Raw genomic sequence first — 15474 nt, forward strand, 5'->3', positions numbered from 1 at the left:
GTCACCCTGAACAGGTCGATAAAACTATCATCTCCTCCTCCTCCTTCTCTTTTATGTTCTGGAATTGTTGATTTTCTTTGCACATACTCACATCCGCAAAGCAGTTATTTTGAGAAAAGACAGACATTTAATCTGGCGGTGGGATGTGCTTCCGGGCTTCCATTTCATAAGCTTTCTATCTGAGATCCGTCTGAACAGATCCTCTGGTAGGGCAGCACCTCCTCAGCTTACCTCATGGGATAAAAGAACCTTTCACAACTGGGTTTCCACTTTACTAACGCTCAGGAAAGATATCTATACTTAAGTACAAAAAACATTATGGATCGTACACCAACATACAAAACTCTCTGGTAGTGCTAGAGTGCGAGCAGTGTAATGGGAAACCCCAAAGAGTGGCATTTTTGAGTGGGGTGTACAGAATTTCATCCTCCCTCATAGCGGTCAAGAGAAGGGGCCAGAATGCTTTAGTTTAGGAGTGTATGTTTTGTGTTTGTTGTTGCTAGAGTGCCCACGGTTCGTCTAAAGGTCTGCCAGACCCTGCTGGGTCCTCTAATCTCAGGCGGTGAAGAAACACCCTTCACTTTCCATCAGAGTGCTGCTGGAGCAGGCCAGAGAAAGGTGCCAGCTGTCTCCATCCTGTTTATCGTTCACATTCACAATTTGAATGAGAGGGAGATGTTTTATTTTTTTTGGTCCTGCAAACCACACTTGTGTTTCTCTGCTCTGGAGTTGATGGATGTTCAGGGCTTCCAGAGGCCCTGCCTCTACCTGGTAAGGTGGGTTTTTCCAGCTTGCCCGTGGCGGTGCCAAGTTTCGAAGGGTCCAGCTGGCACAAGCAAAGCCCTTTGTTTTACTGCGCTCTGCATTCAGCCCCAGTCGCACAATGTTTTGTCACTGGCCTGAGTAGGTATGCGATGGCAACGACCTTGGCAAAAGAGCGAGGTGACAAACGCAGTATTGTGCGAGCTGTAATTGTTGCCTATGCATGTAGATACTGCATCATGATAGTTTTATTCTCATTCAACAATGCTGAACGTCTCTATACGTGCTTTGAATTCTCCATGCTTTCTGACATTTGCTTTTGTGTTTTTGAACAGCAGGGCACGTCTGCAGAGTTTGGCGAACTTCTTGAGAGACCACAAGTACCTTATTGGCCAGCTTTCTCACAGAGACCTTCCTTTGGTTGCCCTCTCCAACAGGAACAGAGGGCAATTTATGAATATTCATGCAGCTGTCCTTGGTTACTAAAAGCAGTGCTTAAATCTACATAATTTGTGTTTAAGTGCCTTTCAGATGGCCTTTTCCGTTTTTGACACTCTCAAGAAAAGGAGCCATACTTAGTAATCAAGCTGCCATTGTAGGATGGATCCTATAACAGTTGAAAAGCTACTCGGATGTTCTGGCTAAAAGCAGCCAAAGGCTGTTTTTAAATCACTTGTGTCAGTGTCCAGTCACATAAAGCCTGAATGAAGTGCAATTGTGCATTGTCAAAGCTTTGGAGAAAATACAAAGGTGTTGAAATGCTTTTAGAATTTTATTTTAGATAAATCTATAGTATAGTTGTTTGTCTGCATTGATAATATACAATGTATTTCACCTGATTCTGTGGAACTGTTAGTGCCCCGACCATTTGTGTCTCTCCTGGCTTGCCGTAGAGGTTGTCATTGGTGAGCTGCTCTTTTGAGAGCTTCAGGGCTGTTTTAATGAATGGGTATCTGGCAATAGGCCTTTTCTTTGTACACAGAGCCCAGCTAAAGTGCATTGTGTTGTATTGTTTACAGAGCATTTCCTATTATTCTGAATGCGAGCGCATGTGAATGTCAATGAAAACCTTTTAAACAGCCCAGTCTGAAATAAGCTGTTTTACTTATTTGGGATGAATATTTTAGTTTTTCCTAAATGAGGGGCGTTTAAGGAGGTGGTCAGTAGTCCCTCCCTTGCTCAGTCTTTTTATTTTAATATGGCAGTGTAATTGCACACCTGAACTAAACAATGAGTTTAATGTGATTTATTCAGTCACTATTGAACTTAATGCAGTTGTAGCAGCTCTGTCTTGATCAACTTGCTTTATTAAATTAGAGGATGTGATATAACTTTATTTCAATATATTTATTAAATAAATATTTTATTATCATTATTATTTAATTACTTAAAAATGATTTGTGGTATTTTTAGTGCACAAAACATCTCATCTGAAATGTTTAATTTTAGCATTTTCTCTAATGTTGATCGTTTGTCCCCAAACTGGGAAAAGTATCGTCACAATGCACCAGGGGCAACCATTCTGCACTTACAATAGGACATTGTCTCGCTTTGAGAGAACACCATTGCACTCCAGGCCTCTTGGGTGCTGGAGTTTGTGCTGGCAGCAGTGTCCCTACTCTACATTCCTCTATCTCCTATCTGTCCGTTCCTGTCTTCCTCCTCTCCTCTCAGTCTGGGCCAGCGATCTCCCAGCAGCGGTGGTCGCACAGGACCCTGCTTCCAAGCTGACGCCTGCTAACTGCTGCTGGCTCTTTGTGGGCAACAATGACAGGCCAGGCCCCAGCCTGAGGCCTAGACAGACCCATCGACAACAAAGGGGGCCTGTGAATCGGAGGCCCAGTGGGCAGCCGGTGCAGGGGGAATAAAGCAGGTCAGGGCCAGATTAAGAGAGCTGAGGGGAACACAGCGCAGGGCTAACGGGTGCATGCCAGCTCAAAAGGCACTCCTGAGAGAGACGGAGGGAGGGAGGCTGCAGACAATGGGCAGTTTAAGGAGAAGGTGGGGGGATAGTTGGAGGAGGAGCGTTTGTAATTAGAGATGCCGCCATTGCTGCCTCAGCTGATTCCTTAGCTGTGCACACCTTCAGGGTCTCATCATCGTAATGCATGCAAAAGCTAAGCTGGAAGGGTTTGTTGGGAATGATTCCATTGTATTTGCCTTCCCCCCTCCCTTGTTGTTTGTCCTTGTCCATATGTTTAGTTTGATTTGATGAGCATTTTCTGCAGGAAATTGTAGGGAGGGGCTGATTGGAAGTGGAGTTTTCACTTATTTAATGGAAAACTCAAAAGATAATATGGTTTGGTTTTCTCAGCACAATTAAGGCCTCTTTATTAACAGTACATTGAAATGATAATTCTTGGCTGAAACCAAAATTTGTGAAGCCTTAAATGCTAATTTAACACTAACTAATTTTTGTTTGGAATAATGAAACAAATTCTGTTAGTATTACTATAGTTTATAGTTTCACTGGTTCTTCATTCAGGCAGCCTTACAAATAGCATCTATGCTCCAACAACTTTTTAAAAAAGTATTGTATAATTTTTTTTTTTTTTAAGCTCAAATTGATGTAACAAATGCGTTTTGGCTAATAAAATCACTAAATCTTGTTAGGAATATGCAGTTTGTTTTTTTTCAGGAAAGTTGGTAGGTTGTTAAGTAACAGTTTCTTTGTCTTCTCAAATGAGAAGGGATGTATTAGATGAGATGTTGCACTAAATGGGCCCCACATGGGAAAACATTCTTTATTAATACGCTAAACCAAGAGAGCGATCGCTTCAGAGTATAGGGACTTGTATAACTAGGAAACACAAATATGAAATGGTTTTGCAATTTTTGTTCTGCTATTAGGCGTTAAAGATTTCTGTTCACATTTTTGTCTGAAATATCAATGCATCCCTGCTTTATATGAGAGAGAGTGGGAAGAATAGTTCAGTTTAGAAAGCAGCAGGAGAGGAAGGAAATGCTGGCGAGGTATTACTGCTGGGACAAGCCCAGAGTACATATTGACATTTTCTTACCTTGTAGATGAAAACACAAAGCACACAACAGATGTGAGCTTATTGGTCCTCAGAAGTTTTTTTTCCGTCTTTTATCTGATACTGGTTTTACAGCTGCAGGGCAAACTGAAGTCATACCTCCTCATAGGAAACGGTTTAAGATGGAATGCTGTGGGAGAGCAGAAAAGAGTCTTGACGCTGTGAGGCCTACACAAGTTACGCGCAAAGCCGTTTCCTCAGTCAATCGGTTCTCTTTCCTTTTCTAGTATTGATTTGGGATTTTACTTTTTTTTTTTTTTTGGTTTTGAATGGATGAGTCATGAAATATAAGCTTCTTAAAGCATTATCTATCAGTGCAGGCTATGCTTCTATGCTATGTGAGAGAGAGCTCAAAAGAGCCATTGTGTCCTGCAGACTGCAGCTTGTCAATTGCAGGCCAGCAGATGGTTTGTACATGTTCGCATATTAAACACAACTAAGTCTGCATTTAGGGAAATGAGCAGTAAAAGGCCAAAGTGCTGCAGAAAGTCTTGGAGGGCACATGCTGATGCACAAGGACTGATGGTGGTTGGCTGTTCACAAACAATCCATCAGTGATCAGGGAATGTGCAGGCCGGTGACCTTTCCTAGCTGTCAGATTGTCTTATACATGCAGACTGCCCACAAAACAATACCAGAACTCTGCTTTCTATTCATGCACGGTGTCTGGATGAGACTTGATACTGACTGGAGTTTAATAAAACGGCTTATTTTGCATGAGACAGGCATTGTTTGATCATCTTTTCAATCCATCTAGCAAAACAAAACGCAACGTTGTCTTTGAGCATCGTTCTTTTGTGCGTCACGTGTTTGCGAGGCATATTTGCTTTCTTTTATAGCATCTGCACAAAGACTAGAACAGCTCAAGAATTACAATCTCGTGCGCTCGGCGTACCGCACACGGTTTTGGAGAAGCATGCTTTCCCTATTGAGCAGGCGAATGAAAACGTATGCATATTCATCTAGCTTTTATAGATGCAATAGAAGAAAACCTTGAACAGAAATAACAATGAAAGGATATCCCCCGCCTCTCTTTCCACACCGCACGGGTTTCACTTCAAGTGCATCTGCTTTTATCTCAAGCAGGACATCTGGTTGCGCTTATGGCCTGTCCAAAAGTGCGATTCATCTCCTCCTTTTCGCCCCGTTCGCCTTCAAATTCATCCGCCTCTCCGGCTTGTTTTCAGCCTTCGCCGGGTGAATTATCTGAGAATAAAGGCTCTTCAGCCGGGCCTAGTTTGCATCAGATGCTAAATTGTTGGTTTTGAACTACCCGGCGCTGTATGATTAGCCCAGCTTTAATTTCCCCCCTTCAATTCACTCACAATGCGCACGGCTTGGTCTAATGGAGACCACATACTCCTCTCCGGGTCTTATCTGCTATTTCCATGGACGTCAGACCTGCTGCTCGGCGCTAGCCCGCTGAAAGGGACGCTGATTGAGCCCCGCGCGCCTCTTTCTCGAGCTTCACAATTCGGTGGATCAGAAATCAATTATGTGTGATCGTGACAAATGACTCAGGGGGCTGCTGTTTGAGGGACATCACAAATGAATCAATCAAGCCTTTATCAGAGCAGATAGAAGCCCCTGTGCATGCTCTGAATGTGTGTGCCTGTGCATATGCATGTCTGTTGTGTGTAGATATATGGGTGGGGGGAGCTAGGATGCTGATGCGGTGTTAACCATATTGCTGCTGGGACAGATGGAAGATGGAGAGGAGAGGAGAGGAGAGGAGAGGAGGGGGGAGGCTCTAGTGCATGCGGCGTTGGCCCGGTGCCTGCCGTACAGGACCCCGTTTGGCCTCCACGGCTGATTAGAGGTTAATGGTTTAAGAGTGTGTGGGGACTCGGCTGTGATTGGCCGAAAGGCTCTCGAGTGGGCGTGTCCGAGGGGTGGCAGATGGCGTGGATGGAGTGAGGCTACGAGTAAATGAATGAAAGAGGGGGACTCCTCTCCTGTTCCCTGATCAGTGGCCATTGCAGTGGTGTGAGCTCCCCCTTATACGCCTCCCTCCCCAACAGATGGCCATTGGAGCTCAGTGGCCAAAATGACTCCGAAAGCCCAGGCTGGATGAGCGTGCACTAGCGGGCATCGCCAGCGGATTAATTATGACTGTTACACATACACAGAGAATCGTAACGTGGCCGGCTGACTCTGTTGTATCGTGATGATGCCACGAAGCTTGGCGCCGCGATTAGAGGCGGCCCAATTGGGGTAGTTTCCTGAGAGAAAACAGTCTCCTGTCATATGGACAGTGACACGGAAGCCCGCAATCCTTTCCCAGAGATGCGGTACTCACGTACTTCACCCAAACTTTGTGTAAGAACATCGATTTGAAGTTACTTTTGAAGGTTTTTGTTTGCATCTCATGCATGAGCAAAGGAAGCACATCTGTTTTTAGCACTTTTTCTGCCGTTAGAGTTTGGTTTGATGTTCTAGTTTCTTCTACTTTGTCTCTCACCTAGTTTCCTTTGCTGGCAGTTTAAAGTTCACATTACTAAGAGTTTGGCTATTGTATGTCTGCTTTTGCTATTTAAAGTAAACTTTGGTGGTGATATGGCATTAAAAAAAAAAAACCCTCTTGCATCTTATAATAATCATTTAAATTCTATGAGAATAGCAATATCCACACCTTAACTATCGCAATAACATCACAGAAGAACATTGACAGCCAATCAGAATCCACTTGACATTAAAGGGGTCATCGGATGCAAAATTCACTTTACGAGTTGTTTGAACATAAATGTGTGTTGAAAGTGCGTGTACACATCCATCCTATAATGATAAAAATGCACCTAGTGGTTTTTAAAAAATCCCTATTTTAGAATCCCCTTTCTCAAATCAGGCTGCTCTGAGATTCCTGTCAGAATGACGTAGTTCTGCACAGACCGCTCCCACGATAGTTGATTGACAAGGCTGTCTTACCTTAGACCCGCCCTGAGTGAGCTGAGAGCTGTCCGCCATTGTGTCGACTCCGGTGCAGGGGAAGACATGATGTCTCCGATTAAGCGATTGAGGTGTTTTGTTGTTGGATGTAATAATGAACATAGCAGTTGTCATTTACTCCCGACGTCTGAGCCGCTGAAGATGCAGAGGATTGTTACTTTCGATTTGAAGGGAATGCGCCGATCTCGATCTGCCTAAATGCGTCTATGTTCGCACAAATCATTCGTGATCCAGCCTCACCTACAAAAGAAGTGAGTATAAGGGTTTTTTATGAACCTTTGCAAATCGCCTTTCTTAATGTGCTAGTTTGCCAGTTTCGCGGCTGAAGTTTACAGTCTGCTCATCATTCCACGGAAGAGAGGGGCGGGGTCAGCAGAGCTCATTAGCATTTAAAAAACAGCTTGCTGAAAACAAAGCTGATTTTGACAGGGTAAAAAAGGTGTTTTTTTACTCTACCATTGAGAAATTTTAACCAAAGTATGTTATAGACTTTTTATTAAGACCCTAAAGAATCATATCAACTTGTGGAAAATGGACATCCGATGACCCCTTTAATGAATGAGCATTTAAACCAACAGACAACATATCTGCAGCACACACTTAATAAACAGATTGTTTTACTGTGTTGGTGTGGACGCTAATTATGCTTGCTGCAATAGTTGGCGGTGTTACCGGTGTTAAGCCGCAACACCATTATGTCATTTGCCCACCGTGGCACCGCCCATTACCGCCGTTTTGATTTTTTTATAGTAATAAAAATCATTTAGTTCAGTTAGAGAACAGACACTACAATTAAGAACTGAATGCGTGCCGAATGACAGTCGCATCACAGATCAGATTTCATTTATCACATGAATTGAGTCCAGCTGACCGACAAGAGGAGTGAAGTGAGACAGACAAGACGACAGCGGATGATTTAATTTCAAAACGAAATGCAAAAGCGCCTGTTTGGCAATATTTTGGATTTTGAAAAGCCTGTTGCCATTTGCCATTTATCTAAGGTGATTTTGGATGATTTTGTAAACATTTGTTTCTTATTTAATTGGTTCCACAATGTTTGCTGATTTTTATTTTATTTAAACTGTGTAATTTATTTATTTTATTTGACATCAAGGTAGGGATGCTCCGATCAGGATTTTTGCAGCTGATACCGAGTACCGATTTCTTGTCATGGTGATCGGCCGATACGGCTTCAAGGCAAGCTTTATATAACATATGTGATAATGTTATGTAAATAATCACAAAAATTATTCCTTATACAGTGAACATTTTAATATGCCTTTAAAATGGGGTTTATGCAAACATTATGTATATCAGGATACTTAATATATGACAAAAATAAATACAAACAAAATGGAGCAGTGATGCAACTCGCACGGTTTATATAAACATTATCCAATAGTAAACTGTGGAGGACAACATAAACATTTAATCTCCTAAAATTGAGAAGAAATTAAGAATGTAACTTAAACATTGTCCAATACAAGTCTGAGCAGGACAAAATTAATTAAAAACAAAAAACATTTAAACTCCTAAAAAATCTAATTGGAGTAGTTCGATGCAACACATTAGGTTTAATTTAACATTGGACAAAATAAATAGAAACATTTAAACTCCAACATGGAGAAGTCTGATGTAACTCATAAGGTTTAATACTGTCAAATATAAGACTGAAGAGGAAAAAAGAAATAGAAACATTTAAACTACTGAAAGAACAAAACGGAGTAGTTCGATCACAGTTATATCCACGGGCGCTGCGGATAATCTGCGGGTCGGGTAATAAAGTGGCAGCGGCTATTTGCACTAAGTGTAAATAGCATATTTTCTTAGCCATAGATGCTATTTACACTAAGTGCAAATAGCCAAGGATTCTATTTACACCAAGTGAAAATATCAGCATTTTTTAGTGATATGCTATTTACACTAAGTGCAAAAAGCTATAGGTTCTATAGATGTTAAAATAACAGGATTTTCTGCTATTTATACTACTTATTGCAAATAGCGGCAATTATCTGCACCTCAGTATTGTAGTACATTATAAAACAGTATGCAATAATAACTTGAGTGTAAATTTGAATTCAAATTATTAAATGGATGCCACCTTATTGGGACAATAAAGCCCTCCCTACACCTACCCTAACCCTACCCGATACTTTATTTTCAACTTTTTGGTTATTTCCTTCATTTTTATTGAAAATAAATGCTTTTCTGATGTGATTTGAAATTTGAATTTATTTTTAAAAAGTTCGCCAAAATGCGGATTCGAACCCGGGTCGATCGCTTTAAAATGAGTACAACACACATTTTACCAATCTGCGCCACCGGAGCTGACAACAGTTAACAGTCTTTTGTAATGTTGACCATCCCAATCACACGTTGGTGGGCGGAGTAAGTGTAAATAGCCTCTGCCATCAAGGCAGCTATTTGCACTTAGTGTAAATAGATACTCCGATTAAAAAATAAATGCATTTTGATTATTTGCAGGTGGAAAAATGATGCAAATATAAACTTCTGTCACTTGTAAACTACATTTTTTCATCAGATTATTTCATTTGTGTGTGTGTGTGTGTGTGTTCGCCTGATTGGGAAGTTGCAGTGACAGAAATGGTGACATTCCAGATAAAGTTTGAAAGGAGTAAAGCCTGTGTTAATGCTATTGAGTAGGCTAATACGGCCAAAGAAGATATTTTGTTTTATAAATAAATGTTCATTTAAAAGCAGCCCACGATCAGCGTATTATGTTACGGCTCCGACGAGGTTTTGTTCCGTCCTCCACGCGGTACCAACAAAAGACTATTTTTAGCCAAGCAGCGCGGAGAGCCGCTTCAGAAACGTGCCGTGGCTGGCTGATAAACACAAGCACTGACTAGACCGGCCACGATCATCTCCGGTGGCCGTGGAGCCGTAATGCGCCGCAGACACGTGCAGTGATGTGCAGATCAGCTCTAACGTCACTGAATCTGCTGTTAAAAATGAACCATTCATCATATCATCATGCAAAACATACACAACAAATAGCGAACTTTTCATTGTTTCTCAAAACGCCATAGCATTTCCACATCGGCGGTGACATGACTGCGGTGCCAAATCATTCATGTCCTCACACATCATGTAGGCCTATGTCCTCGCGCGTTGACATCATCAAATTGCGATCGGTTCATGAGATCGGCCAAGTGTAGTGAGTACAGTTCGAGTCATAAAATGTGATTATCGGTCGATGCCGATCATCCCTACATCAAGGTTTATGCCATGACTCCAAGCTTTTTTATTTGCTTTGCTAATAAACGTACTACGTTTCTTATTTATTTGGTTCCACGGTGTTTGCTGATTTTTAGTTTTGTATACCTATTTAAACTTTGCGTAAGTTAAGTTATTTTATATTAGGCATAGCCTATAGCATGGTGTGTTTTTTTTCATGGTTAATACAAGTTCTATACTTTATATATAGGCTAAGTGAGTTTGACGTTGTATTTTGTTGTTGCTTGAATTGATGCTGAATTGCTGCTAATTTTAAAGTGAAAGTAAAATGCGCACCCAGCTTTTACAAGCTATTTAAAAGCGAAGGAAAGCGAGAAAAAGAGGGAAACCCCCCACCCCCCACCCCGCGGTGATACCGGTATTATCGGTATTAACCGTTGGGGAAATTTCCTCACCGTCACAGCCCTAATGCTATTATAGTTATGGTTAAAGTTATTGTTCTTGGCGTGAATGGACCTTAAATGTTCTGTACAGCTTAGCAGGCCTCTGAAAAATGACGAAATCATCTGTTGTGCCTGGTGCGGACACAGCAGACATGCTCAAGAGTTTCTTTGTGTGGTCAGAATGACTGATATTAACTACAGCAGTGTCATTATTTCTTCTAGATGACGTTGCATGGCTCATTTTGACTGACACGGCACTCCATCTGCTTATGACATCCATCCTCGCTCCATTTCCCAGCACAGTTCATCTTTCTCTCTCTATCCGTCCTCCTTCCTCTCACCCAGGTAGAAAATGATCAAAAAGCCTCTAAAGGTGGGGGGAGGGTCCGATCTATGCTCGCACCATGATGGAGGTTAGCCTGAAAAGAGCAGTTGTGGAGAGCATGGTGGAGCAGCATTCAGTGCTGCATCTGAGCAACAAAAGGCCTGGTGGAGAGGATGGGGGGGGAGCCAGCGATATGAGAGAGAGAATAAAAAGACAAGGAGGGCTCTTCATGTCCATCAGTAGCAGATGCGTGCTCTCTCCAATGCAACCCCTGTCACATGAGCCTATGGACCACGTCATAGATGCCCGTCATGGCCGATCCTAACATATGTCGTTCAGAAATCCACTGTCACTGATCAACACATTTTGTAATAGCTGTGCTTACTAATGCTGTTGTTGTTGTTGTTGTTATTATTGGTACTATTACAATATTTAAACAAAACCCGAAATGTGAGCATTAAATTTCAGTGTATAAGTGTGACTGTTTGTACTGTGGACATGAGACCCTTATTCTCTCTCTTTTATATTTCCCTGTTTTTCTGTCTCTTACTCTTACTCTTTATCATGAACATAAAAGCCCCAAGTCATCCCTCTGCAAAAGCCGATTCTGTATCTGATAAAGGATGACACATAGGAGGGGTGGACTCGGTCAGCACAGGATAGCAGAATCACTCCTCTTAAAAGCAGCTGGGAAATGTACTTATTTCAGCCACCATTACCGTTAAACATTATCATTGTAGGGAGGCTCACTCGGCTCCATTTGATACTGGGTGGGATGTGTCCTTCATGTGACTAATGCGACTCGGCTGTTGGAAAGATCAAGCAAACTGATGGTGATAGCCAGTTCAAATTCAGGCCTGTTTAGTCTCAACTGTAGTTTTTGCAGTTCAAGATGATGCATGATCTGATAATGCAAAGGTTCACATGAAGGCACCCTCATTGCCTAGGGCATTTTTGAAATGTAAAACAATTCAGTCTTTGCATATGTTGTGGTAGGCAAGATGATCCATTGTTTGCCTTGCAAACGTGCATTAGGCCTAACACGTTTGAAGTTTTTGCCAAAAAAAAATTACCATAAAACCCTTCCATACGTCATGTTTTGCAAACCGGATCAGTCTTACAGCAAGCTCGCAATCAGTGCCTCAGAGCTGCGCTAGCTTCATAAAGAAACGTCAGTTGTGGCACGATGAAAACGCACGGTTTGATCATTCTTGCCGTAGTCCTTAAAAGAAAAATGAACCTTATAAATGCACTCCCTTCTTACACACTCCTGTGGACATTTGTCTCTCTAACCAAATTCACTTTGAACTCTGCATTGTGCCAAAAGTAATTTGCAACACATAGGGGCACTCCCTCTCCTTTTCTGTCTTTTATCAAAATGAAAACAGACATCACCATAAACTCCCCTTAATCAGATGGCTCTGTTGTGTTGGCTGTGCCTGAAAGGGTTTGGCAGTAAATTGGACGTCGGATTTCTTTTCTCCAAAATCTCGGGGCTGAGGAGGGGGCCGACTTCTCAGAAGAACTCGTCTGGAAAAGCCTTTTGTGGGATTTGGCAAGGGAACAGCCGGCTTTGCTCATGCTTATTAGGCACCCCTGTCGCACCAGCCGAACCCTAGAATTAATTGTGATGTGTGCGGTTGTCTGTTTCCCTGCACATGTGTGTATACATGTGGGCGCATGTAAAGACACCTTCTAGCTCTGGTGCAGTTTGTTCTGGTCACAGAGGCTTTATTCGTCAGCTGGACAAGTTTCTGGACAAATGGGGTGGTAACGAATGAGACTTGCCCTGCCTGTTCCTGTCGACAGCCTGTTCCTTGAATCATTTCAGCTGTTGACTCTAGAAGGATACATGGGATCCTGATTCTGTCACTTGTAAGCGTGCATAGAGATTTGAGATTCAAATGATCTCTGAACCCATGTAGTTTCCTGGGCATTGTGATGAATGGCTCTATTGCAATGGTTTAGAGTGATACAGTAATTCTAGTCCCCCAACCCCCTTCCTTTGCCTTCCATTATTAATAATTTAAGAGTCAAAGTGAAGAATGAGCCCTCCTATTGGCCACAAAGACATGCGAACAGTCTTTCTTCCTTCATGATTTTAGCTATTTGGTTCTCTAGGACGCTGCAGACCAAATAATTGCCTAATGTAATAATCACCAAAAAAGGCTTTTATTTGTATGTATCGTCATATATCTTGGGACTTTTGAGTAAAGTTATGGATTTTTAATGACATTTTTAAGGACCAATTTCCTATAGGGCTCTACTGTAGCACGATCTACTAGGATTTGGAGATAGCACTCTGCAATTGGATAGCATCTCGCATATCTTGCGGTTTGGTAACCACTGGCTACCAAACTAGTCTCTTGTACAGTCAAACAATCAGATGTGGATTTGGTAGCAATCTAATTTGCCTTTAGCCATTCCTGGTTACCAATCTTGACTTACAACCTCCAGATCCATTTACGTTCACGCTGTTAGCAAGAGAATTGTTTAGGACCAATGAAAGACATATGCTACTCAAATGACAACAGATGTCATAATTAACTTCAACTTTTTCTCTCTGCTCTTCCTATGCAGGTTTTCACCTCAGTGGCACAGTCACCGAGCCGGCAACGCAATCCGAGCCAGAGACAACACATAAGGTGGCCATCAGCTTCGACCGCTGTAAGATCACGTCAGTAACGTGCGGCTGTGGCAACCGAGACATCTTCTATTGCGCGCATGTGGTTGCGCTGTCCTTATACCGCATCCGCAAACCCGAGCAAGTCAAACTGCGGCTGCCCATCTCAGAGACACTCTTCCAGATGAACAGAGACCAGCTGCAAAAGCTGGTGCAGTACCTTATCACAGCCCACCACACGGAAGTGCTGCCCACCGCCCAAAAACTGGCAGATGAAATCCTGTCCTCCAACTCTGAGATCAACCAAGTACATGGTGAGCAGCATAAACGAAGAGTCACATGTTTCCACCCTTTTGAAAGCTTTATTCAACACATTGTGCAAAAATAAAAAAACAACTCTTCCTGATCGTTTATCCAAGGAGCCTCCGAAACCAGGAAGTGCATCCTCTTGCCCTCTGACCTTGTTTTAAATAGGAATGAAGGGGTCAGGCAGAAGCCCCTTATCAATGTTTAATCAGTGGCTACACTTTGAATCCGGAATGTGCAGAATGTGTTAACCGGCCAAGATGTTGGATCAAAAGTGCAAAAGGACACCTACGCTGGAGGCCTGCTTATACAAGGACACACAGCACCTTCTGTTTATAGCAGCTTGCACCTCACTAGCCCATTGCTGCCATTATAAAGCCATTAAGTACACTAATAATTTACTATTATGCTGAACAGGGTTACAGTCTACCACAATCTAAAGCATTACAACAAGCGCTCTTATTTCAAAGCACTTTACATCCAGCACAGCTGGCTCCATTGATATCCTGTACATTGTAGATATGGACGTAGTATATAACACCAATGCTTAAGTCACACACTGATGATAATCTACTGTATGAAAGTTATTATTGCTTCCCTAAGTCCACCCAAGCCTTTTAAGAGCTAATCTCTAACTCAAGATGGATCTTCTTATCGTATAACACATGCCAAGGACAGGGAAACGTGCAAGCAATGCAAAATCAACCGTTTCGCTTCCATATATAGCGTTTATATACGTTTAATACCCACAGGGGGACCCAAAGGGGTCCAGTAGGCAGATCAACTCTCTGTGCAGTCTGTATATGAAGCAGCTTCATGGTGTCTTTAAGTGGAATTCAATAGGGCTGAATGTGCTGATGTGTTTTGTTCTGCAATGGGGGGGTTGTAAACCTAAAGTGCATCGACATATTGAAAATACAGTAAGACCTTCCTCAGATAAAGTGATTGCCTCTAATGCATTTGGCTTTTCTACCCTTTTTTTTTTCTTTTGCAAATCACAGTGGCAATGGGAAGCAATCTTTTAAAAATCAAACTTTGATAGCTATGATTTGACTCACCTCAGTGGTATTATCAAGTTTGTAATGGTTTAAAAAAAAAAAAAAAAAAAAAAAAGGGTATTCTGCCGAAAGGAAGTGATATTATTGATTTAGGCTGTGGTTTAGAGTAAGCAGGCTCAGGAGCTGCTGTTTTTCAAAGTGTTAATGTGTACAAGCAGATTTTTTTTTTCTGTCTGTTTTTGAGTTGCATAAGCTTGTAACCCAAGCTTCCACTCTGTTTTTTCTACCGATAAATGATATGTGTTATTGCTGAAAGTATCCAAAGTTAAACGGGTGTATTTCTCTCCCAGGGGCCCCGGATCCCACAGCAGGGGCCAGTATTGATGATGAGAACTGCTGGCACCTGGACGAAGAGCAAGTGAGGGAACAGGTCAAGCAGTTCCTCTCTCAGGGAGGATACTATGGCTCAGGCAAGCAGCTCAACTCCATGTTTGCTAAGGTGAGACGCTCTCGCTTTCTGTGTGTGAAATGCTCAGTGCGAAATGTGCTATTATGGTGAATTATGGGCCCATGGAATCCTAGGAGGCCCATTTAAATCAATGTATTTTAATTAAATGTCAAGATGCCTCTTATTTTCAATAGCCAGCGCAGTTCATTGCTTTACCTGTCTGCTATCTGAAGATTTGAAGGACTGCACTACAGCCCTTGATATTGATGCTGAATGTAGTGCTTGGATACATACACAAGCATTCAGATCTCATAGTCCTTTCAGCTAAAACACTTGTGCTGTTTTCCCTGTATAAGATGCTTTATGTTGTAATTATGCTGGCTTTCT

General features: G+C 42.1%; 1 protein-coding gene across 1 annotated transcript in view; it reads left to right on the forward strand.

Moving 5' to 3' along the window:
* Positions 1-15474, forward strand: part of zswim5 (zinc finger, SWIM-type containing 5) — a 46252-nt gene that overhangs the window by 19044 nt on the left and 11734 nt on the right. Inside the window, exons 2-3 of the mRNA XM_058749920.1 lie at positions 13293-13649; positions 14990-15138. Coding sequence (XP_058605903.1) covers positions 13293-13649; positions 14990-15138 — 506 coding nt within the window. The remainder of the gene's footprint in view (positions 1-13292; positions 13650-14989; positions 15139-15474) is intronic.

The sequence above is a fragment of the Onychostoma macrolepis genome, chromosome 02 (assembly GCF_012432095.1).
Source record: "Onychostoma macrolepis isolate SWU-2019 chromosome 02, ASM1243209v1, whole genome shotgun sequence".
Classification (NCBI taxonomy): domain Eukaryota; kingdom Metazoa; phylum Chordata; class Actinopteri; order Cypriniformes; family Cyprinidae; genus Onychostoma; species Onychostoma macrolepis.